The 25,786-nt window shown below is 42.1% G+C and overlaps 1 protein-coding gene across 4 annotated transcripts in view; it reads right to left on the reverse strand.

Moving 5' to 3' along the window:
* Nucleotides 1-22,637, reverse strand: part of Lrrc49 (leucine rich repeat containing 49) — a 102,099-nt gene extending 79,462 nt beyond the window's left edge. The window contains exons 1-7 of one of the 4 annotated variants that reach the window (XM_048423488.3): nucleotides 22,316-22,637; nucleotides 21,633-21,689; nucleotides 19,509-19,596; nucleotides 15,321-15,518; nucleotides 14,886-14,988; nucleotides 11,581-11,784; nucleotides 6,345-6,411 (exon numbers count right to left, since the gene is read on the reverse strand). In XM_048423488.3, coding sequence (XP_048279445.3) covers nucleotides 6,345-6,411; nucleotides 11,581-11,784; nucleotides 14,886-14,988; nucleotides 15,321-15,518; nucleotides 19,509-19,596; nucleotides 21,633-21,689; nucleotides 22,316-22,363 — 765 coding nt within the window. In that variant the 5' untranslated portion in view covers nucleotides 22,364-22,637. Of the gene's footprint in view, nucleotides 1-6,344; nucleotides 6,412-11,580; nucleotides 11,785-14,885; nucleotides 14,989-15,320; nucleotides 15,519-19,508; nucleotides 19,597-21,632; nucleotides 21,690-21,918; nucleotides 21,993-22,315 lie in introns of those variants that run through there. The other 3 variants (XM_048423489.3, XM_048423490.3, XM_048423491.3) reach the window with 3 other exon arrangements.
* Nucleotides 22,638-25,786: the final 3,149 nt, after the last annotated feature.

Consider the following 25,786-nt stretch of genomic DNA (forward strand, 5'->3'; position numbering starts at 1 on the left):
GGCAGAATTGAGTAAAGTAAAAATTCCAAGCAGATAAAGAAAAAAAAAGGCAAGGTCAGGGAGATGCCAGGGAGACACCAGAGCAGAAAGACACCTGTGTGCCTGTACCAGTAAACCACAAGCCTTGTGGTAAAATATAAAATAATAAAATTGGCTTAATTTAAAATCTAAAAGCTAACTAAAAGATGCCTAAGCTATTGGTCAAGTAGTGTTGTAATTAATACAGTTTCTGTGTGATTATTTTGAGTGTGGGCAGCCTGAAAAAATAAGCAGTTTCTGCCTACAAATTTGTGCCAATGTGGACAATTACATCCACGTTACCCAGATAAAAAGTGTTTATATGCTACACGGTGCTACCCAGAGTTGAGGTGGTGAGGATGGCTCCCACCCAGTAGTCTCAGAGGCAGTGAACAGACCTTTGTCATGTTGGACTTGGAAGAGCCCAAAGGCAAAACAGTCTTAGTCCTAGTCACACTGCTTAGCATTTTAAGAAGCGGTCCTGGTCAGAAAAGGATTACAGATAGGCAATAAAGACAGAATGAGACAAAAATAAACCCTAAATGGATCATAGTATGCTGAAATACACACAGGCTTGGGAGAGAGAGAAAAAAAGAGTATAGGAAATTATGATATAAAAGAGTATAGACATTCATAAATTTAAAAAAGTAAAAATAATAAAATAAATATTAAACTTATAAAAAAGTAATCGAGTTAAAGAATAAGCTGTGCAAATATAAAAATACACAGAGAGACTGGATTATGTATATCACTGTGTTTTCTTTTTACTGTAAATGAGCTAAATACAGAGAGACATTTCATTGTAATGGTTGCTAAGCTAAACCAACATATATATTTTAAAGGTATTTTAACTTCAAAATTTGGGCCTAAAGATATGTTGCTTTGGAAAAAAGAGGTTCTGCTTTTGCTTCCACAGAGGATGAGAATCTGGATTCCTTCCAGACTAATATGGTTTAATGGATCAAGATCCCACAAAAGGTCTCCATAAACCACCAAATACTCTGCCCAATGAAAAACAGTTTTTAAAAAAACTATGCCCAAATTTCAAATTTTGTTTATAAAGGTTAGTTTACATTTAAAGGGGATATGATATAGAGATGAATACATTTTATTGGTATGGATCTTAGTCTATTGATACAAATTTGAGGTCAATTTTGTTATATACATCTCTGCTCTTATTTAAGGTATTGTGTTTGTGCAGCTCATTTAAAAATGTAATGTATAATTAAAAATATAGGTTAATAGATAATCATCTATAATAGTCAATCTTGTAGTCATTTTAGTTAGGTTTTCTAGATATATAGAGCTATATTTCAATTAGATAGGTATTCTTCAAACCTTTCAAAGACTAACAGAATATGGCATTTAAACTTTTGAAAACTTAGGACTTTTCATGACAATGACACACATCTACTCCTGGCATCACCAATTACTTCAAGAGGAAGATGGGCATCAAAGAGGCTCTTTATGAAGTTTGCTAGCCATTTGGGCAAGAGACTGCTCCTGCCTGAACTGCTGATGTTATGCTGTATGAACTGGACTCACAGAAAAATGACTGCTAAATTTGCCTAAAGATGAGACAGTCCTTCAGGGTTCCTGCTTCATGAAAGAGTCTGCCAGACATGCTGCACAACACAAAAGGAAGTGACTGATAAACTGCTAATATAGGTGGAACTCTCTTAAAATTTTCTGTTTCATGGAAAAGTCTGCTAAATACTATGGGACTGCAGGCTAAAGATGGATGACTCAACATTACCGAAGAACTTTGGGTGACTGTCCAGGCAATAAGATGTCTCTGTCAATTCTAGAATTTTGAAAGTTGCTTACAATGCACTTACTGTTTATTTAGGTAATATTATATCCTTCTGGAGTCTTTAATGGAATTAAAAATAGCTATAATTATAAAAAATAAATATAAAAATGTAGACTCACAAAGATAAAGTAAATAATAAAGTATTTCCCTTAATTTGCCAAGTGTAAACAGATTAAATGTTGTAACTATAATTCTTGTTTGATAAACTGCTTTGTTATATGTTATCTTGTATGTTAAAGTTAAAACCTTCCTTTTTATTTAGACAGAAAAGGGGAGGTAATGTGGGATTCCCCTCTGTAAGATGTGAATACCACTGGTTAATGAATAAAGCTACAAGGGCCTATAGAAGGGCAGAATTGAATAAGGTGAAAATTCCAAGCAGATAAAGAAAAAAAAAATAGGCAAAGTCAGGGAGATGCCATGTAGTTGCCTGAGGAGAAAGACACCCATGTGCTGGTACCTATAAACCATGAGCCTTGTGGTAAAACACAAAATAATAAAAATGTGTTAATTTAAGATATAAGAACTAAAAAGATGCCTAGGCTATTGGTCAAGCAGTGTTGTAATTAAAACAGTTTCTGTGTGATTATTTTGGGTCTGGGTAGCTGGGAAATGAACAAGCAGTCTCTGCCTACAATCCTCTCAGCTATGGACAAAGTTACAAGCACAGAGAAAGTGACAGAAGCTTTAGGCAAGGGGCGTGCCAAGAGCACACACAGAGGCTTTGATTTATCTGCCATACATAGACAAAATGGCAGGAATGTTGAAAAGAAAGGCTTAACTGTGAGCCACACTGACTAGAATCCAGGGCTTCTGAATACATCAGGAGAGCTGTAAGTTCTAGTGCCTGAATAAACACAAATTTCCCACCTCTGTGTAAGGAAAGGGCAGGGTCTGCCAAGCACAGGAAGGGTATGCTCTCCCTGTACTGAAAGTATTGAAAGAGGAGAATCTTCTAGGAGCCCATTTGTATCTTTTTGAAGCATTCCTAGGAAAACAAAATCTGGTAAACCAGCTCAAAATCTGGACTGGAAACCAGAGTCAATCTCCCAGACTCCTGCTCTCATAGAGAAGGCTAAGTCTTGATGTTTCCACTTTTTAAATATTTATTCTATCTGTTACCTTACCACATACCTACCACTAACGTGTCCCCATTTGAGATTATTCTGACGTGTGCCCCATCTGTCCTCTCACCAGAGAACAGTTTTTCCCTGTGCCAGTCAGCCCTTTATCACTTAGTATAAGCTAGAGCTATCCAAAAAGGGGAAACATCAACTGAGGAAGTGCTGCCACCCAGGTGGCCTGCAGGGAAGTCTTTGGGGATGTTTTCTTAATTGACTTATGTTGGAGGGCGCAGCCCACTGCGTGTAGTGCCACCCTTGGGCAGCTGGTCCTGATTGCTATAGGAAAGCAGGCTGAACAAGTAAAGAAGAGGAAGCCAGTAAGCAGCACCCCTCCATTGTCTCTGCTTCAGTTATTACCTCCAAGTTCCTGTCTGACTTCCATTCAGACTATACACTTTAGGTTGAAATAACCCTTTCCTCCCTGGGGTGATTCTGGTCACAGTGTTTATCACAGCAGTAGGAAGCAGCCTAAGACAGCTCCTCTCCATCTCTTTCCACCCTCCGATCTGTTTCCTGACCAGAACCGTCACACCTCAAAACACTTTCACATTCATAAGACAACTGTACTGAACATGCTGCTCACTAGGCAGTCTTAATTTCTAATGAAGTAGAATGAGGTAGAAAAGACCAATTATTAGATATTGATTGATTGATTTAGTGATTCACTTACAGCACTGCCTATTTGTTAGACGTGGCTTCACTTGCAACATGGAACAGAATGACCTGGAAACATAACTGAAATAATGAGTTGTTGCCCTTAACGACCTGATGACTACCACATAGGCTTCTTGCTGACTGTCATGTAAGCTCTGTGAAATCTTGATTGCTTGCTTACCCACCTTGTAGTTTTAGAGTATAAAATGGGAATACAAATTAGATCCAGCATTGAAGGCTTGCAAGAGCTGTCCTGGCATTGGTCCACCAGTGGCCTCTCCTCCCTTCCATCTCACAGGTGTTGGTGTGCACGGGTGACATCGCCTCCCTTCCGTCTCACAGGTGTTGGAGTGCACGGGTGACATCGCCTCCCTTCCGTCTCACAGGTGTTGGTGTGCACGGGTGACATCGCCTCCCTTCCGTCTCACAGGTGTTGCAGTGCACAGGTGACATCGCCTCCCTTCCGTCTCATAGGTGTTGCAGTGCACGGGTGACATCGCCTCCCTTCCATCTCACAGGTGTTGGTGTGCACGGGTGACATCGCCTCCCTTCCATCTCACAGGTGTTGGCGTGCATGGCTGACGTTGCCTCCCTTCCGTCTCACAGGTGTTGGAGTGCACGGGTGACATTGCCTCTCTTCCGCCTCACAGGTGTTGGAGTGCTTACTCCAGAGAGGTTTCCCCCATTGCTAATGAGTGGATTCTAAAGATCAAACACTCTCCCTTAGCTGGTGCCTAAGCTTTATTTATTTTTATTACATTTATTCATTTATTTGGGGGAGGCATGAGTGCGGAGGTCAAGAACAACTGTGGGAGTTTGCTCTCTCCTCCTGCCATATGGGCTCCAGGGGTAGAGCTCAGGTTGGCAGGTCTGGGAGTGCATGCCTTTCTCCCTTAGGTGTCTCACAGGCCCTGATGATAATCTGGTGTTTGTATCGAATGGTTCACCTCTTGATATATTTTTTGTGACCTAACATCACAAAGGCTGTACCTCTTTGCTCTGAAATACACAAAAGTTTTGCTTGTTGAAGTTGAACATTTTAAAAAGAGACTTAGATTCTCATTTCAAACTCCTTCTTTGTGGCTACAGAACTTAAGGAAATAACTACTTGGTACAAATGTGCAATCTTAATATCAGACTATCATAGCACGGTGAAACTTAGGAATGTAGTAAGTCCCTGAACAGTGGCCAGCAGATGACGCTTGCACACGATCAAGTGACATGGTGTTTGTCACAGGTGCCTGTGAACTCTCAAAGGCATATTGTAACTTGAAAAACCTCAAGTATTTATTATTTCAATATCAAAATAATCATATTAAAAGTATTAGTATCACAAAATGCTTCATTTGTAGTGATAGTTTTAAAAACAGTATGACTGATGGCCGGTCTGGTGGCCAGGCTGGCTGGGTGCAGGCTAACAAGCACTCCATGGGGGCTTCTTCATCAGATTACCTCAACTAGGAAGATCCACCTTTAAATGTGGGTGGCACCTTCTGATGACAGCCCAGATACACGGGTACAGAAGAGGGAAACTGCTTTTTGCTTGCTTGCCCTTCCTCTTGCTGGCAAGGTCTGCTGCTGTGGTCCTTTCACCGGTGTTAGAGCTTCTCTGGGCTTCCCCTGGACACTGAAGACCAGCAGCTCTCCCAGAATCCTCCAGGCCTGTGCACCAGATTGGGACTGCTGAGACATCCACACTTGTGGACTGAGCAACTAGCAGATTTTTGTTCTCTCCAGTGGGAGACAGCAATTGTCGAACTATGTGAACCAAACTGTATGAGACATTTTAATAAAACACACTCACGCATACACACGCGCACACACACACAATCATAGTCACCATTTCTAGTCCTGTGATGAAACACCATGACCAAAGTAACCTTGGGGAGGAAAGGATTTATTCAGCTTACACTTCTACACTGCAGTCCATCATTGAAGGAAGCCAGGGCAGAAACACCAACAGGGCAGAAATCTGGAGGCAGCAGCTGATACAGAGGCCACAGGGGGTACTGCTTACTGGCTTGCTCCTCATGATTTGCTCAGCCTGTTTTCTTATAGAACCCAGGATCACCACCCCACAGAAAGCCCCTCCCAAAATGGGCTGGGTCCTCCCACATCAATCACTAACTAAGAAAAATGCCCGACAGCTGGATCTTACGGAGGAAATTTCTCAATTGAGGTTGTCTCCTTTCAGATAACTCTAGCTTGTGTCAAGCTGACATAAAACTAACCAGCACATATACATTCTCTCAGTTCTGTTCCTATAGAGAACCTTGACTAAGATAAAATATCAATTCCTTTAAAGCAACTTTAAAACCATAAGGGCATGATGGTCACAAAATCCAGTTCACTGCTGACCTCTGATGAGCAAGCAAGCGGCAGGATGAGGGAGAAACACTGATACAGAAAGAAGTCAGGAAGATTACAGATCTTGAGAATTTGCCTGAATAAAGCCTGTCATAATTAGACAGATGCCAAGGTCTCATCTGTGATTTACTTCTAAGAAACTAGGAAATCCTGCACCAGAAGGCTGAAGACCTCAGAAAGTCAATGAATCCGTAAAGCGACTCTTACAATTCAATGTTAGTGTGATTCTTGAAACATTTATAACACAAAATGTGCTGGAGACTTTCAAAGAGAGAGGGACACAGAGAGGGAAGTAAGGAGGGAGGGAAGGAGAGAGGGAGGGAGAGAGGGAGGGAGAGAGGGAGGGGAGAGAAAGAGCTGTACAATACCTGATTTCCATGAAGGTCCAAGACATCTAAATTTTTTAAATTCTCCAAATTTGAGATTTTCTTGATTCTGAAAATTAGAATAAGTAGAATTGAATAGAAATGTAGTCACATCTTATCTATGAGTAACTCAAAGCCTGCTGAAGCAGAATGGTATACTCATTTTAATATTTAAATTCTTGATCTCCCAGTGAATACACACAGAGCAGTACTGTTACTACTACTTGGGGAAAGACGCATAAATGTCTTATTTTAGAGAACAGCAATTCTACTTCTAACCTTAGGTCAAGGCACGTGTTATGGGGGGCGGGAGGGAGGCAGTGCCAGGCACATGGCGATAGTCCCAAAGCAAAAGGATCACTTGAGTCCAGAAGTTCGGGAATTTGGAGCCAGCCCAGGCAACACAGTAAAATGATACTTTAAAATTTAAAAAAGAAAAAAAAGCGCTTTTTTCTTTTTTCTTTCTTTCTTTCTTTCTTTTTTTTTTTTCAATTGTACTGCAAATTTAACTAACTCCCTGGTGGTTAGGCCTACCCGTGTTCTTCTCTGTCTTGCTACTCACAGGACACTCTCTTAGCATGAAAGGCTTATTTATTGTTCCTATGGATCCTACAGATTCGCACCATAACTACTCAGTAGAGGCAAGGAAATAAAGGAAAGATGTCATCCTTACCAAAGCATCTATCATTACTTATTCCTGTTCTCATTATTTATTGGGTCGAAGAACAGTGTCCACCTTCCTCGATGCTTCCAGAAGGCAAATCATCATGCTAGCACAGTACACACTTAAACCTCATCAATAGTTATTGCTTTCAGGCCTCAGCCATCTGATATCATTGCCAAAGCAACAACGACTCCATCACAACCCAATTCAATCCAACTTACTGATAAAAATGGTCTCACCTCCCACCAGAGAGCACTACTGCATGGTTATAACTCTTTTCTCCATTCAGATAGACTACACTCCCCACAATCTCCTTACTTATCTCTCCTAAAACTTCAGAATCTGTTCTTTTCCTGGAAAACACACTACTGAAAAAAACACTTCTACTTCATTTCACCCAAACCAGAGCATCCCTGTGGACTCAAAGGCCTTTATCTAAGGCCAGGTACTTCATAGCATGCTAGCTAACATCTAAATATTTGGTTAATAGACATATAAATGAAAAGTGAAGTACAATGAAACAGACAAAGCTTTGATGATTTTTCCCCCTTGTTTTTGTTTTTGGATTTTCTGTTTTGCTCCTGATAAACCTAGCACACTTGGAGGGAGTTACAGAAGCAGAACCATAAAGCTTAGGAAAGAGCTGTGCTTTTTAACAACAATTTGATCTCATGGCTATTAGAGAAGTTGCTGATCCCATTCTTTCATATTCCCACACTGACAGACCCTAAAACGTGGTTTCAACTCTTATGTGGATCAGATTCAGCTGAAGAGCTTGCTAAAACATGAATGATCGGCTCCTCCTAGTCAGTCTCCTTTGAATTAGCTTGGTCCTCCAGTTGGTTCCCACATGGAGTTAGTCAAACAATGGCCTACAGTTAAGCTACTTATGAAGAAATAGGAGGTGTGTGTGTGGGGGGGGGGGTGTATGTGTGTGTGTGTGTGGTATGTGTGCATATGCACTGTGTGTATGCATTCACTCGTGAACGCAAGTGTGTGTGAAGGACAGAGGCTGATGTGGAGATATCTTGCTCTAATCACATCTCTGCCTTATTTATATATTTATTTTGCTTTTGCTTTTCTTTTTGAGACAGGATGTTTCTCCAAACTTGAAGCACACCATTCTGAGTACACTGCCTGGCCAGCAAGTCTGTCTCCATTCCCCATCACTGGGGTCACAAATGTACATAACCATGCCTGGCATTTTAAATTGGAAATCTGAACTCAGGTCCTCATGCTTGTGCAGCAAGCATCCTACCCACAGAGCCATTATCCAGGCACAGAATTATGGTTTTAACACTCTGAAACTTACTCTTCATGGATAACAGAAATTATCCTCACCAAGAGCACTCAGATCAGAGGCCCAGTGGAGACCATGTGTAGTTATTACAGCAAAGTGAGACTGGAGGTTTTTGGGTAATCATTTAAATAACAGTGAACCTGAGACCTGGAGGACTTAAACAACATAAAGGCAATGGCACTGAAGAAGCTCCACCGGCCTTCTGAGCCTAGAAGCTTGTATGCTCTAATTTTCAAAAGAAGCTGGAGAAACCTGTTCTGACTAACGGGAAGCCAAAAATCATCCACAATACACAGCTGGAGATGTTCAGCCAGGTCCTTCATGCTCAGCAGAGCTCTGCATCTAAGAGTCTGTAGGACTTTTGTTACAAGATGTCCAGCTAGGAGCATGGGCAGATGTGTTAGAAATCAGAGGCATATGTTACAGAGACCTGAGAGACACCTGATCTTGGAGAGTGTAGCACATTTTCTTGTAACACGTTTCCCTTTGATTCATGGGCATTAGCAGTTCAAAAACTGTTTAACAGTGTCTCTGGTGAAAATCCAAATATAGCTTGCAGAGCAAGCAAACAAAAAACCAAGGAGAAGGAGAAGAAAGAAGAGGAGTCTTATTAGATTGTTTCTATTGTAGCAAAATAAGCACAAAGCAGAGGGTGTTGGATCCCTCAAAGTAGGAAACCTCAGGTACTTCAAGAAGGCCAAAACAATTCTGTCTTCCAGGTCAAGATGAACAAATTTCTTCTGAAAAACCAAAAAGTAGAAACAGGCAGAAAGAATAGAGAGATGATTTTAACTGGATGCAACCAGAACCAGCCTTTGAATATTGTTTACATTAGAGATGGGAATCACAGATATCTCTAGAAAATATCTTCATCTAAAGATGAAAAGGGAGATATATTTAGGCCATTGCACTAAAGAATAAATGTGAGCTAGGTACTTATAACTCAGAGAACCAGAAAGGAGCCAGGCCTGTGGAAGTGGCACCGAACACCTGGAAAAGAAAGTCTTAAAGTCAAACGTCAGCTCCTCCTCACTTAGCTCAGTGAGCTGCCTGGGAACAGACTCCTGGCGTGTGGTAGAGTTTCCATAACTGACTATGCCAGATCCATTTGACCATGCCATTTTCACGTCTCTAAAATGAAAGGACTGACTTCTGAGGTCACTTCATACTTTAATATCCTATGGGCTTATAATTTCCCAAATTCTCTCAAACTATGTGGAACTTTTTCTTTTATTCTTATGTTTAACTATGTGTTTATGTGTGTGGAGGGCCAGTAAGCGCACTGCCCACAGAGGCCAGAAGAGGGTGTCAGTTCTCCTAGAGCTGGAGTTAGAAGCTTTTGAGAACAGGCCTGATATGGATGCTGGGAAATGAACTGTAGTCGAGTACGCACTCTTAACCACCGAGCCATGTCTCCAGCCCCTCCAACTCTGTAATTTATTTTTTAGTGGAATTCTTAATGCAACATTTGAACTAATAAACTACACTAATAGAAACTTTCAGAGAAACGTCAGGGGAAAATATGATGCTAAAATCTGGGACATGACCTTGAGAATAAAGTTAAGAATACATCTCCAAACACAACACTTTGAATATTACACAATTTAGACTGAAATAAAGTAAGAAATTTGGAGAGGCAGGAAGGTCACACTAACCTCCTCCCCCTACTTTCCCTTAAGGCCATAAAAAGACTCTCTGACCTACATCACCCAAGAGTGCATCCTAAGCCCTTTATAAACAGAAGCAACAGGAATAAAACAGCCACAGGAAAGCCTGCACTAAGGCCTTGCAGAGTCGTCCAGAGTATAGCCATGAACGACATGGACATTCCTTCTGCCCAACACATTCCACTAAGACTGCCCACTAGCCATCAAACCTACAAACACAATGTGACTTTTAATCTGTTTCTTTGGGTCTTCTTATCTGAAGACTACTCTATCATATTAGATTATATATATTTTCTCTTACAAACTGTTCCTTGCTATCAGGATGTCAACCATGAGCTTTGAAAAAGCCAAAAACCAAAAGGTATTACTAATTTTTAGACTCTGTTAATCCTTCTTCTAAGGTATTCAAAGTTATTTGGCAAAACTGAATGAAAACTCATAAGTGATTTCAAGGCCATGAGTCAGGAATTGTGTAGCTACTGCCTGATGGAGCTATAGCAAAGGAACCGGGACAGTACACCACAAGACGTGACACTAAAACATACTCGGGGGCTGGAAGGATGGCGCCCCCGGTAAAAGCACTTGCTGTTTTTGCAGAGGACCTGGGTTTGGCTCTCAGCACCCATATCAGGCAACTCACAATGGCCTGCAATTCCAGCTCCAGGGATTTAATTCATAGGTTCATGCACACAGGCAGTACAGAGACATGCACTCAGGAAAACATACACATATACATAAAATTCAAACCATAAACAAATATTTAAATAAAACATATGAGAACTACTCTCTGAAAAAGAATTTGCCACTGATTTAACAATCGCAAAGGAGCAAATGTTCCTCTCAGGTAAACACCAATAAGAATGGAAAGACACGTACAAGCTTCAAGTGAGCACATATGCTTACAACATATTCTAAGAAATCATAAAGTCAAAGCTGGACTCTTCCAATCACTTTTATCTAAGGCATGGTGCTGGAGCAACGCCAGGATTGTCAGACTGGGTATCACAGAGCAAATCAGGATAGATTTTTCCAGGGCTAGAACTCAACTCCAGGCTTTCATGCATGCTTGGCCAGTGTGCTACCACTGACTTCCGCTAAGCTCTCCTCTAGTAATACCTACAGAATTAGTCTGCTGTGACTTACCACCTGAACATTCTATGGATTCTATTAGGCTATAAGCAAGAACTGCTTCCGTGAGACCTTAGCAGCTAAGAGTGCGGCCTATAAAAGCAAGGAACTGAATTTGCATCCCAAACATCCACATAAAAGCTGGGTACAACAATAGGAATATCCTGGGGCTCACTGGCTGGCAGTCTGGTGCCCCGCCCCACATACCCAAAAGGCAAGTCCTAGGTTCAGTGAGAGACCTGCCTCAAGGGAAAAAGGCACAGTGACAGCCAGGACACCAAAGGTCCTCCTCTCACCTCTACAACACTGTGAGCACCTGCACAGACATGTGCATGCATCTGTTCCTACACACACATGCTCAAACGCACATGCACTCACGTGTACAGTGCACACTCACACACACCCCATATACACAAACCCTCCCAACACATGCAACACATGCACATACCCACACATGGAGAGAAACTACTTCACAAATACCTGTTTTTCCCTAACAGAAGGACACGGAGAGACCTCAGTGTGGAAAGCCCACTGATTTCTTCAATCTGGTTATCATACAAGTCCAAGAATATTAACCTCTGTAGATTAGAAATATTCTGGATCCGAGTTATAAAATTGTGCTGAAAATTCAATAAACGAAGGTGTTCTTCCCCATCGATGATAGGACACACAGTCAACTTCTGTCTAGAAAAAAAAATGTAGGTAAGATTCTGAGTCAGCATCCTCTTCCGGCTTCCTCTATTAAATACGAGTAAGTAGTATGTTTGTGCACCCAGGTTGTGAGAAGGGAAACGTAAGTTGGGGCTGGAGAGATGGCTCAGCAGTTAAGAGTACTTACCGCTCTTACAGAGGACCTGGGTTCAGTTCCCAGTACCTCACAACTCAGCTTAAAATTGCAGTTCAAGGAATTCTAGCATTCTCTTTTGACATTCAGGGGCTCAGGAAAGCATGTGGCACACAGACATACACTCAAGCACACATGCATACAATTAAATTAATATTTTTTTAAAAATAAAAAGGTTATTTGGACTACTTCCTGACCCCAGGGAAGAGACCTAAATTTAACTGTGAATTGGGGGAGGGAAAGGGGGACATGGACACTGACAAGAGTAATCACTAAAGTTAAGTCTAAACTCTCATTGTATTTTAAAACGAGTCTCTAATATTAATTTCACATGACATTAATATCAAAAGCTTTCAAATATAATTGTCTTTCTGGGAGAGGTTTAGATGGTCAAATCAGGTCACAAAACCAGAAAAAAAAAAAACAACTGCGTTTGGTATCAGTCACTGATGTCAAAATTTCTCTGAGTGACTAAGTCATGGGAGCAAGAACCATACTAACAGGTTTATTTTAGAATCACTGACTCACAAAAGTTCATGAGAATGAGAAGAAATCTTGCCATCTACAACAGGGGACACTGATGGAAAATTCCATGCCAAGCCCCTTAATTGTAAGGCAACCTTTACTGAGGCTGAATGCTGGATTCGATTGTACAACACCAGCTTTAACTCTGCAGAATATTCATGGTTTTCAAGACCAGATGGAACACAATTCTGTGTGTATTTGGTCGTATTCAAAACAGTGAACTTCTTCTGTCTCCTTTGTGGAGTAAATAAAGTCATGACCCTTGAAGAATTCTACCCACGTCATAACCTCCATGGTGAAGGAGGAGGGCCTAGGAGATTTTGCATGGAGAGTCAAAGGCTCTTCAAGGGAAACAGCTCTGGCTATGCTTTAACAATGCTAGTGTGGTTTGTTAGAAACATTCCCTTAGTGACACCTCATGAATGGGAGTTTTGAAGAAAGCCAGCCAGAATGTTATAAACACAGGCAGAATATGGACGGATCAGAGTTCTTGTTGCAATGAAAAAAAAATTGGTTAGTAGGGACAAAAAGGGAATGCTAATGGTGGTAAAGATATCCTGCTTTAAGAACAGACCCTTAAAGCTGGGCACAGTGGTGCACGCCTGCAATCCTAGCACTAAGGAGGCAGAGGCACAGGCGGGTAAATATCTGATTTTGCGGCAACCCTGATCTCCATAGTGAGTTCTAGGCCAGCAGTGGATAAAGAGTGAGGCCCTGTCCCAGAAAGAGAGACAGAGAGCAGGGTGGGGAGGTATGGGGGAGAGAGGAGACTCTGGGGAAATTCATTTAAGAGAGGAGAAAAGTAAAAACCACTGTGCAGTAGCACCGGTTCTGTGTGGATCACATTTAGAATCCATCTCGTGCTTTATACGCTCACAGCTGACATTTCTGTTACATAAACTATAACTTAAATGATTGCAGATATGCTAGCTGAAGTTTGTAGCTTTGCTCTTAGCAAAACTTGAATCATGTCCTCTCTGCTCAGTCTGTCTCTCATAGTGAAAGCTTCAACCCCCCGTCTTTGCATCAGTTGCTACCCACACGGGAAAATCACCTCCTGTCTTCCTTTCTCAAACCGCTCAGCCTTGAAATAAAGTCACTTTCCCTTACCCCAGTAATCCCTGCCACTTCAGCAGAGCAAGAGAGGAAAAAATGCCCTACCCACCCAGGGGGGGCTCTGCTGTGTCTGTAAAAGCCTTGGGTTATGGCACCTCCTGCGCTATCAAATGTCTGTGTAGGACCATGATTTGACATCTGTTTCCTTCTTGGAACATGCTGTCTTCCTGATATTTTAGGCCTACTTTTAAATCAGTGAGGCCAAGTACTTCTTATGGTTAGAGTCTTCCCTTGAACACTCAGTTCCCTGACCAAGAAGCCACACACACAATAACGCAGAAATCACTACTATTACCCACTGGCTGTCAAACAAGACTTCCATGTGGTACCCTGCTGCTGGTCCAACTCTGTCGTCTGCACATATGACAGCAATGGTATCATTGCGGTGCTACCGTCTCACGGCCAGCCTTCATCCTTCAAGGAGAGCCAGTTTCCTTGGTCCTGACTTTCTTCATAAGCAAGTGTCTATTAATCAGTGCTGGTTTCTCCATTCTAGACACTCAGCCTGCCAAAAACTCATCTTTAAAGCTGCCCAAGCTACCCCTGAGCTACCATAGAAGCACCAAACTTCTTAAGTCACAGTCTTACAAACAGGGCTCCTACTAATGTCAAGTAACACAAGACTAGGTTACTGTTCTTGAATGTGTTTTTAAAGACTGAAGGGGAAGTTCCTACACAATCCTTCAAACATGAAATGCTGCTGGGAAAGGTATAAACATAAGGCAGTATTTAGGGTGGGAACTTCAAAATCGTGACGCTTTCTAAAGCTGTCATGAGAAAGGTTGGTCTCAACTAGAACTCTACCTTCAGAACAGGGCCTTTCCCTGGTACATGCAGGAGAGCTAACTCATGCAGCAGCTGCATCCTGCTAAAGCCAGTTGTGCACAGCACAGATGTTCCATCTGTTGGGATTCTATGCCCACCATCCCATTACAAATCCCTTCCTGGTTATAAAGAAGGGCACCAAATCTTATACATATTCACCTCCTTCTACAGCATTTAATCAAGAGCCCATGTTGTACCAGGCTCTCTGTTCTAGGTGCCCAAGAACACAACTGAACAAAAATCACCATTTATGGAGATTATATTCTAGTAGGTCACAGACAGCAAACACAAGTCAATATTTAACATGCTAGAGAACGGTAAACACTAAGGGGGAAGATAAAGCAGAGAAGGGAGTGAGCATGCGTAGGTGGTAGGGATGCATCTGGGGAGACAGTGGGAAGGTGACATCAGAGGGAAGACCAGAAGCAAACAGGAGAGCAGATGTTGAGAAAGGGAGAAAGGAAGATGTGCTCACCTTTCCAGAGTCAGCCTGTCTGAGTAAAGAATCTTCTCTTCAGAGGAACGCTGGAGAATGGGAAATGGTGGCATTGATGAGCTCACCAGATTAATATGATCACCTGTTGAAAACGATACACAAGTCACTTGATTAAGGCAAATCATAGCAGCTGTGAAGCTAGAGTCACTGTTTATATAGGGAGCTTTGGAGCCTACAGAGACAGCTTTTCCAGTCATTTCCACAGCTTCCGTACTAGCAGCTGATTATTCCACCGGGCTTGTCTTCTTCTCAACCCTAAACTCTGTGCTCTGTGGGTGCCAGGTAGCCTTCCCTTGCCTTACAGGTCAGCTGAATGAACTAATGTGCTCTGGTGCTGTCTTGATCCCTTTACTGCTCTAACTCCTGACACTACATGCCAACCACACGATACACTACAGGATCGCCCCTCATTACCAGATACATTGGGGCCAGCACTATGACAGCCCTGCCGGATTCTGGGCTTTGAAGGTGTCTGAATGGAAGAGTCTCCAAATGCTGACAGGGAGCTTGTAGCAGTTCTCATGTCCAGCCCACAGAGTTCTGTCACGTTTGTTGTGGATGAGATGCATGATGACTTATTACGAGGCGACGGACTTATTACTCTTCCATCTCCTTCAAAATATCAAAAAGTTTATCACAAAGCTACACAACACATGACTTTGCTATAGGATAGATACAGAAAGTAACGTGGGATAGCGGACGTAAACCTCACATCCTTGTTTGTCCTCTCTGTGCTGCAAAGACAGCACGTGGATGTCGACAAACTGAGGCTTCTGTAGCTGGGACCCAGAAAGGATATGATACCCGGTGAAGTCTAAAGGCTGTTGGCTGGGTGTTTCTGATAGTAAGAAACTTTTCTTGGAGAAAAACACATATGAAATGAATAAGTTAGAACAATGTGCAAAAGACAGACTACAAAAGAACAGTACCGAGCTGCAGAGGGAGCCCAATGGCCAAGAGCACTGGCTGCTACCACAGAGGATCCAGGTTTGATTCTCAGTAACCACACATGGCAACTCACAACCAACTCAGTTCTGGGGGATCCAACTCCCTCTTCTGAACTTGCTTGTGATACAGATACACATGCAGGCAAACATCTATATATAAATTTTAAAAATGTGTATAACTACTCTAAAAAGGAGACCAGTCCCTTTGCACGTAGTGTGTCTAGTTAGTGGAAGATAAAACACATCACAAATGAGATTAGGAAGAGGTGAACACTAAGATATATTTTAAAGAAATAGAAGATTACAGAGTGGTCTGGAAGCAAAGAGAAAAAACTCTAAAAATTTTGAACACCAGAGGCTATCTGCTATATTTGTCGCTGGAGACTGACCATCACTGAAAGCAGCAAGGGACAAGGAAGTACCTGATGGAGCAATCAGTAGGATGATAGAACCCAAGGCTACTGCAGAATTCTGCTGCTTAGACTACCCGAAGAGAAAATCCTAACCTAGAAGTTAATAGACTTTCTGATCACTACTGACGAGAGCCTAAAATCAAGCCACACACACACACACACACACACACACACACACACACACACACACTCACACACCTCTTAACTGAAAGGCAGTGGTACCCGTATCAGCTGGCCTTTCCAGGCCATCTCATGCTTTCCATAAAACAATCAGAGCTCACATCTCACTTTGCTGAAGACCATGAAACATCAAGACAGCTAATCATGCTGTCCAAGAGGCAAGCACCTGGAGCTGACACTGTGCTCAGCAACAAACATCAAACGGGAGGAATACTTGCTGGCAGGATCCCCAAGCCACAAGAACCAACACACTGATGTAGAGTCCAAAGACAGAAACGCTCGAGGATTAGCTACGGCATAAAGATTATATGCCAAGGTCAGTGGAACAGGATGAAAGGAAATGCAAGGGAATAAAGAATCTCATTTTGTTTGATTAACATTTCATTAGGTTTTTTGAATTACTATAAGAACTTCAAGGCAATCTGAGATTTAAAAGATCAAAGAGTTCCATGATTTGGAATATAGAGGCAAATAATCAAAGAATAAGTTTCACTTACTCTTCATGAACGAAAGAATTCTATCCTTACATATTTCAGCTCCTCTTACATGCAAATGTCAGTATTTTCAATTTACCATTGATGTGACAGACACCCTTCTGTAGATGCAAAAGACTAAAACGATTAGGTGAAAAAAGTCTTACAATCTACACACAGATCCTGTGAGTGGGACATACAGGAACCTTTGGACAGCCATGTATTTACGTGGGTATAGCGCTGACATGCGGACTGCCCTCGGGTGACTTGAATCTCTGGACAGCCATGTATTTACGTGGGTGTGCGCTGACATGAGACTGCCCCCAGGTGGTTGGATATCACTCTTCTGTCACACGTGCCCTGACTTCCCGACCCGATCTGTAAGGTCCCGACAGCTGGTCTCATTTTACATCTCAGCAGAATTTAGATGTAGGAGCCAAACGGGAGATAAACTGCCTTTCCACTTTAGAGGAGCTTAACTGAAAATCTACTTTGTATTTTATTTCTATTTAAAAAAAGAAAGAAAGAAAATCAGAAATTTCTCCGCTTTGGTGTAAACAGTGTCTCAAAGTGGTCAGAGACAAAATGATCTACAACTGGTTAAAGTGCTTGATGGGGTGGTGTAGGCTCGACAGCAGGTGAGGGACACGTGAGAGGGTGGTAGAGACAGCAGGTGGCAGACACGTGACGGGGTGGTAGAGCAGTGGTAGAGACAGCAGGTGGATGGACACATGAGAGGGTGGTAGAGGCAGGAGGTGGACACAGGACACAAGAGAGGGTGGTAGAAGCAGCAGGTGGACGGACACGTGAGAGGGTGGTAGAGGCAGCAGGTGGACGACACATGACAAGGTGGCAGAGGTGGTAGTAGAGACGGGCGGTTCAGGGAGCAGAGCACACAGCAGTGGCTGTCCACTGAGCCTCATCTTGGAGAACCATATGATGACCAAGATTCTGACATGATTTCCCACTCCTTTGTCATGAGGCAGAAGTTGAGCATCGCCTCCTCCCTCCATTACTTAAGCGATCTGATGAGCTCGCAGGGGTCAGTGGAGAAGCCAGCTCTTACCAACCTGAGGACACAGGCTACCGCGCAGCTACTCCCCACCAGGCCTCCAGGAAATCACCTTGGAATCTAAACCCTACAAGTCTGAAGTCTAAACTTTAGACGACTTGTTTTGAGACATCAAGCTCCTTCATTTTGACTGAGAGAACCATGGTTATGTTGTGCTGGTGGTTGCGTGTGGTTCATTTTTAAAGTAATAACTGTCTGAATGGGGGTGGGGTCTAGATGTGACAGTGCTGTTTAATCACACACAGGTCTTCTTGCCCAACAAAGCTTAAATTCATTTTTTTCCAGAGTTGTATGCTCTAGGTTGTATAAAACTGAGAACGGAAGTCAAGAGAACAGCTACAACTTGCACGGCTTTCTTCACACAACACTGCCCGGACTGTGGAAGAGGCGCACTGGGAATGAACAATTCCGCATTTAAGACACATCAAATGAGCGTCTTGTCACAGAGAATGGCTTTGAATGGGACCTTTTAAGAAAAAGCAAATTCAATTTCTTTCTGCCTAAATTTATTTTTATTTTGTATTTTATGGGTCAAGGCTCTCATATATGAAACTTTGCCTCTGGGCTTCACAAAATCAATACATCTACACTATGTCCTCATCAGCAAATATTTGGTAATATTTTATCCCTTATCATACAAACAGTCCCATTCAAAGGCGGGGTGGGGGCAGCACGTGCTCCAAAGAAGCAGAGGTGGAACCAGCTATTAACTAGTGTTACTCCACACTAGCACATCCCAAATAACTATCTCAACTAAGATTCAGATTTCTGAAGGAGACTTTACTTTGGTTTTAAAAACACGTTTCAGAAGTACAGCCAAATCCTACCACCTACCATCTGTACAAGGACCGTCTGCAAGCCACATCACCACCACCCCTGACAGAACCACCCTGGCACCACCCCAAACTGACCAAAGCAGAAAGAGCAACAGTGGGGGGATGCACCAAGAAGCTGCACCTCTCACAAACTTGCAAATGATTCACCTCAAGCTGAAGGCTTCTAGCGATGAAGTGCCTGTGTTTGTATGACAGCGTGTCCGTGTGACCGTGTGACCGTGTGACAGTGTGACCGTGCGACCGTGTAACAGTGTGACCGTGTGGGAAGACGACGCCTTCTTCCTATTCCCAACTTCCCACTGTTTTCTTATTTTCAAAACACTTGTCTTCCCATATTCTCAGATTAGCCATTATTTTTATTTCTAAGATCAAAACATTCTTTTCCTAGTCTCTATTGTAACCTACATTCCAACTAAAATAAGTTTCTTGGGCTCTGTTTGTTTTGTTTTAATGCACTGGAAGCAATTCACTATGGGGTATGTGTGTGTGTTTATGTGTGTGTGTGTGTGTGTGTGTGTGTGTGTGTATGTGAGTGGGTGGTGTTGATCTATATCACCAATTCTAATTTAAACAAATATCAAACCAATTTTGTAACCACTGAACTATTTAATTTTGTAGTTCAGGTTTAGTCATAGAAACAACAGTTTAAAGAAGCGAACCTGGTCTCTGTTCTGACAGTACCTTGCCTACTGGAGTAGGTTCTCTCCAAGTCATGCTGCAACAGTCTGCCAGGAAATGATGGTGTTTCTCTAGTAAGCTTGAATTCAACCTGCAATACAGTATTTAAGAAAAGTTATTGTGAGAAAAAAATCACAGTAATGAAGAAATGAAGTTTATTATAACGTAAAAGATAAAATATGCCTTTAAAAAGGTTGACCTTTGAAAACATCAGGAAGGGCCACATATTATTCCAGTTATATGAACTACACACAATTGGAAAATTCATAAAAACAGAAAGCATATTTGTGGTTTCCAGAGGGTTAAAATAAGTGGGGAATAGGGAGCAACTGCTTAATAAATATGGGATTATGTTTGGAATGATGAAAATGTTCTAGAACTAAACAGAGGTGACAGTCGCACAACGCTGTGAATATACTTAATGCCACTGAGTTGTAAATTTAAAACGGGCTAAGTTGGAATTTGCATGGGAGGTATAATTTTCCAAACACAAAGTCTAAAACAGTTATAGAAGATCAGATTAAAATAGTTCCAATCCCTCCCCAAATACCATGACTGAAAGAATCATTTGCTCAATAAAAAAGAAATGCAAACAATAAAAGCTAATGGAACTGTTTTTGATTTTTAAAATCATTTAAATGTCATATTTTAACATAATAAAATTGCATATTTAAGAAGAATGTTAACTGTCTTTTTAAATAATTTTTATTTTTAAAAAATTTTAAGAATTTTTAAAAGTTAATTTTAAAATTAGTTAATAATCTTTAAAATACTTTAAAAAAATATTTTTCACAATAGGCCTGAAAAGTCAAAACCAGAATGACCTCTTATGTTTCACAACAGAAACTTTAGAAATATATCTTCTGAGGCTTATGATGCTCCTCATTTACTCATCCTATAACCACCACATCAGCATCTGCATCTTATCACCGTGAACACTACATGGCTACACTCCAAACAGTGAATGGTACAAAAAGAATGCTGGAATAAACACAGCACTCCTAAGAGGACTGTAACAGGAGAAAAGGACTCACATGGCAAAGACAATTAGGAAAGGTTTACAAGCAATACACCATGCCTGATATTAATAAGAAATACATTTTTCATTAATCCCGCTGTTATTTAAGATGATCAAATGATGAGAGCAGGGGAGTCAGACAAGGGAGTATTGCTATTTTCACGTTTTAGAGGCTGCAGGCTCCCCTCCATTCACCTTCCTCAGGCCCTTGTTGATTCTCTTCCTGCTGCTGTCTGTGAAATCCAGGGATGCCTATTTCAGAACTCCTTAGGAAACAACTGAACTGTGATGGTTGAACACGACCACTCTGGCTAAAGGGAGAAGTGTATGGTATATAAATAGCATGGGGTGGGGGAGCATGTGTGAGTGCTCAGGTGAGGCGGGCAAGGAAGAAAAGGGTTCATCTCAGAATTAAATGAAGCCAGCAGTTCTGGAGAGTTCAAAGCTATTACAGGTAAATGGTATGAGTGTAGAAAGATGGTTCTGAGGTTAAGACCACTTCTGCTCTTCCATGGGACCTGTTTGGTTCCTAACACCCATGACAGGTGTCTCACAACTGCCTGTAACTCCACAGAGACACATAAATAGACACAGAAGCACACACACACACACACACACACACACACACACACACACACAAGAATCCTACACTCAGTACATTATGAAAACATTCTAACAATATTTCCACTGCTAAGCCAGTTTTTCTTCTCTGATTTGAAATGAAATAAAGAGTGAAGCCCTCCTAAATGTTACATTTTATTCTTCCCAAGATGCCACCAGTAGAATGACAACATCATTTTACCTATGGCTAAGAAATAAAAGCATTTCTTAATTAAGTTATGTCATACAACCAATTTTAAGAAATGCCTTTGGCAGAAATGTTTAAATGTAAGGGGGGAAGAACTCTTGTAACCAATGGAATGATCTAAGTTGATATAAGGGGGTGATTTGGCTTTTTGTAGGCAGAAAATAAAATATGCTTTACATTGAAGACCAAAATAGATATACTCAATCTCCAGGTCAGACTCTATTGTTAAAACATGCAATGATTTGTGAAAAAGATCTGACCATATATTTTCAACTTAAATACAAATCTGCTTAAATCTTACTTTGTTTTTGTCAGAAAGTGACGACGTTTGAATAACCAGATGAAGTCCGCAGTTCACCTGAAATATAAAAATTAAATCACAAAATGTATTCTTAATACATAAATACATACATAAACCCTCACACGATATAAAGGCATCACAAAAATTGGAACACCGTCAAATGCTCCATCATTGTTTGCCTTTCTAGTTAATAACCACTTTCCCGAAGAATTGTAAAATGACGTCTAAGAATTAAAAGCTTTCATTGATTTATTTTTAAAATGTCAGAGGTACCAATTCGACCCACCTTGTACCTCAGGCTTTTGATCCCTGCCATTTCTCTTGTCAACCAATATATCAGTGTAGGAACGAAGGAGGTGGGAGTGTCTAAGAACAGGTTCCTTTCTCAGGAGAAGAAAAGAAAGAAAGGGGGTGGGAGCTAGCTAAATGAATCCCAATGTTTACCTAGCAGACCAGCTCCACCTTCTGGGAGCTCAGATCCTCGGCAAGATTTTAAAGACCCATCATACCATATTCAAATACTCTTCGAGTGCTTTGGACTAGCCCATGAACCCCTAGCTTCCGTCAGACAATAGCTTGAGCGGCCCTGGTCCCAGTTATGCAGCCCATCACCTAGGACAAAGACGCCAGTCAGAGAAGACAAGACTACTGGAAAGGGAAAAAAGCAGGAAGGCCCAGCTCACGTTGTTTGCAGCTCGGCCAGAAACGGAGCGGTATTTCCCGGGAATCATGGCAGGAGACAGTCCAGGATGTTCGATCCTCCTTGGAGGTAATGCTACAGCTAAGATTCAAAGAGACCAAAAGGGGTCGTTTCCCAGGCAACCCGCTCAGGCGTTGCCATGGAAACCACCATTTCCGGTCTGGTCCTCGTCCCAGATCTGCTGGCTGTCCGAGTGGTTAGCCTCGGGGGGTATCTGTGCGGTCCGGTGCGTCAGCACTTCCTCGTTCTGGCTTTTTTTCCGGGTCTCGTGAAAACAGCGGGAGGATCCGGAGGAGGATAAGATGGGGAAGAGGCTGGCCACATCGGCGGCTATGGCAACCGCGACTTCCGGTCCTTTCCCCTTTACGACCCGCCTCAACGCTGCCCGCGGGAAGTTTGATTCCCCTTGCCTACATCTCCTGGTTTTCCTGGGAGAATCGCTGGGAAGAGTTGAATGAAGACACCCAAGAACCTTACCATTTGGCACTCCAGTTCGGCACTTCCTCTGAGCCGAGGCCAGGAAGGATACATCAGGACCTGGAGGCAAACAGTGAAAGAGAAGCTGCTTCCCTGAGGCCACTGCTAACAGAGGGACCCTGTGCTCTGGACCTGGCAGCCCCTGACCCTTAGCTCCAAAACTGTCGACCTGTCTGTCAAAAAATGATTGAGGAAGGAAACTGAAGACCAGACTTGCTAATAATCCCTTTCTGTACCTAAACATCTTTAGACTGTTACCAAATGCCTTCAAGTTCATGTTTCTGGCGAGCTGAACTTCACGTCTTGTCCTCACTGCTTAATTTCCTACTCCCATAAACATGAATTACACTTCCCTTGCATCTGGTTACCACTGCTTGCTCTTTTAAAGACTTCCAAGCCCTCTTTGAGACAATCAAGTTTCCACCCTATTGCCATTATGTGGATTAAACAATGGCTTCATAATTGTGCAGAAGAAATGTTTAGCTCTAAATTTGAGAAAAGTTTGCCAAGAAGTCAAGTGGTCTGTAACTGACATTTCATATAGAATAATAGGGCTGAAGGAAACCTTATTTCCCAACTAGTCCAAACCCATCATTTTTTACATGAGGAGACTAGCCCAGAAGAATTAACTTCCTTAAGGACCTGGAATTCTTACTGTAGTTCCAGTTGCCAGCCCAATATTCTTTCTTGAATACCGAGCTGCTTTCCACATCTTGGTGGATGCCTAAAGCCCGTTCTTTAGTAGTATTCTGTCACTGTTTGAAATGCAAACATATAATTTTTGGAGCAAAATTATGAACACAACTACACATTCTTGTCCATGCCCTACTGCACCAGCTCAGTTAAGACCACTCTCCTTAATAATTTATTCATAGATGTAATATTAACCATAGATTTTGGCTCCTCTATATTCCTTTCTACCGAGACTTTGCTCAGCTGTTCCAAGAAGTAACCAGAGTTATTCCCTCTCCCATTTTCTGGCACCATCAATAAGTCCTGCGTGGCAATTACAAGAATGGACTTGGTGGTCAAGTCCTGGACTTCAGTTATAGCTCTGCCGATTACTGAGCATTCTCCCTTATCTTCATGTGCCCAGATTCCTCATCTGCAATGTAAGGGTGTGTTCACGTCCTCTGTCGAGAGCTATAGAGTGTTAACTACTTAGAGCAATGTTTGATGCACAAAGCCATCATGCTAAGCATTGGTTGTCATCACGGTCAACCCTGGGCCTGTGGGTCTTGCTTCTGAAGCCTGTGTTCAGCCTGCCCTTTCTTTGTTGACTCGTTTTTCAAGCAATGCTTTCAATGCTAAATCCTCTGAAGCTTGTGGAGACACTAGCTGTGATGCTGAGATGAAGCACAGAAGAAAGACTGGAGCAGCTAAATCAGCACTACAGAGCTGCTTAAAACTGTGGGAGTTAGTCCATGCTTGTTGCAGCTGAAACCCGGGGGAAATATCTGATGTAATCTCTGACTGCTGTGCTCTCAGCAATTCAACTGTGCTGGCTGATCTCTGTTGTTGGTTTTACTAGATCTGTAATCAATTACAATGTAGGCCAGGAGGCACACCTACAAGAAATTTCCTTGATAAGATCATTTAAAGCAGTAAGAATCTACCCTCACTGTGAGTGGCACCTTCTGATGGCACCCCAGCTGAAAAGCTATGGACTATGGAAACTTTGCTTTCTACCTGCTTGCCTTTTCTCCTGGCAGGCTCATCTGTCTTGTTGCTACATTTCTTCTCTAATACTAGAACAAGCTTCTTTGGATTTCCAATCAGCAACTCTCCAGGAATACTCCTGGCCTTAAGTACCAGATTGGGACTGCAGAAACATGCAGCCTCATGGACTGAGCAACTAGCAGATTCTCAGTCTCTCTATTATGATATAATCATCATTGGGCTACCAGGACAACATCCTATCAGCCAATCTAATAAATCACCTTTCAATACATGTTGAGAATATCAGTCTGTGCCTTTTGGAACCCTGGCTAATGCACCAGCCTTCTTGTTTCTGGCAAACCCAAACCCACTCTTCTCTAGAAATGGTTCAGTAATAAAACTTGATACTCATGCAAGCCCGACTTAGTGGATTTATCTAGGGTAACTGGATCAAATCCAAATGACCCAGTCATCTTCCTATGGGGAAGATCAGCTAGTCACTGACTACTGAGTTTTCTTGTGTTTTGGCAGATGCTCAGATAGTACCTGTTAAATGAATCATAGAGGCATTCTGGTGTATTTAATGCTCTAGACATTTTGGATCTTCCTGATGAGCTCTGAAGGAGACCCTACCAATCATACTCGTTCCTTTTGTGTGTATGTCTATCCTTTGCTTTTTCCAGCTCCCCTGAAAAGGTTAGAGATGGAAGGAACTTGGAAAACCATCCAGTCAGAATGCTTCATTTTATCAATGAGAAAAATGCAAGGAAGTGGTTGCCAACACTGACAGGACTGTTTAGTGATGGATGCCGTAAGTCTTCCCTGGCTCACCAACTTAAAAAGTGTTGTTTTGTTATGGCTATGCCACAGGACCCCCAAACAAGACCACCACGGAGCCCGTATCTGATGCAAGCACGCTGGGTTTATTGATTACAAGTTATCTAATGCGGACCTTAATCTGACACTCTGACACAGTAGGTGGGGGAGAACAGCCAGGAGGCTTCAGGGTAATGGGCTTTTAAAGGGAACAACTGCAAGCAGGGTGGCACAAGCCTTGGCATTTCAGGATTGGGTAAAGTATGCAACTTTTGAATTCATTGGTTGGAATATAGGGGAATTTTAAAACAGTGACTGTCTGCAAGAAAGAATTTCAAAACAGCACTTAATCGAATGCCTACATGGATGTCTGAAGCAAGCGGATGTTGTTTGGACACCCCGGTGGGTCACTTTGACCAGGGCAGGCACAGTTTCTTGGAAGTGTTATGACTTTGCTGGGCTGTGTTCACTCCCACCCCACCCTCAGTTAGGTTTTGTCTAA

This window comes from Myodes glareolus, chromosome 4, assembly GCF_982192425.1.
Source record: "Myodes glareolus chromosome 4, mMyoGla1.1, whole genome shotgun sequence".
Taxonomy (NCBI): Eukaryota; Metazoa; Chordata; class Mammalia; order Rodentia; family Cricetidae; genus Myodes; species Myodes glareolus.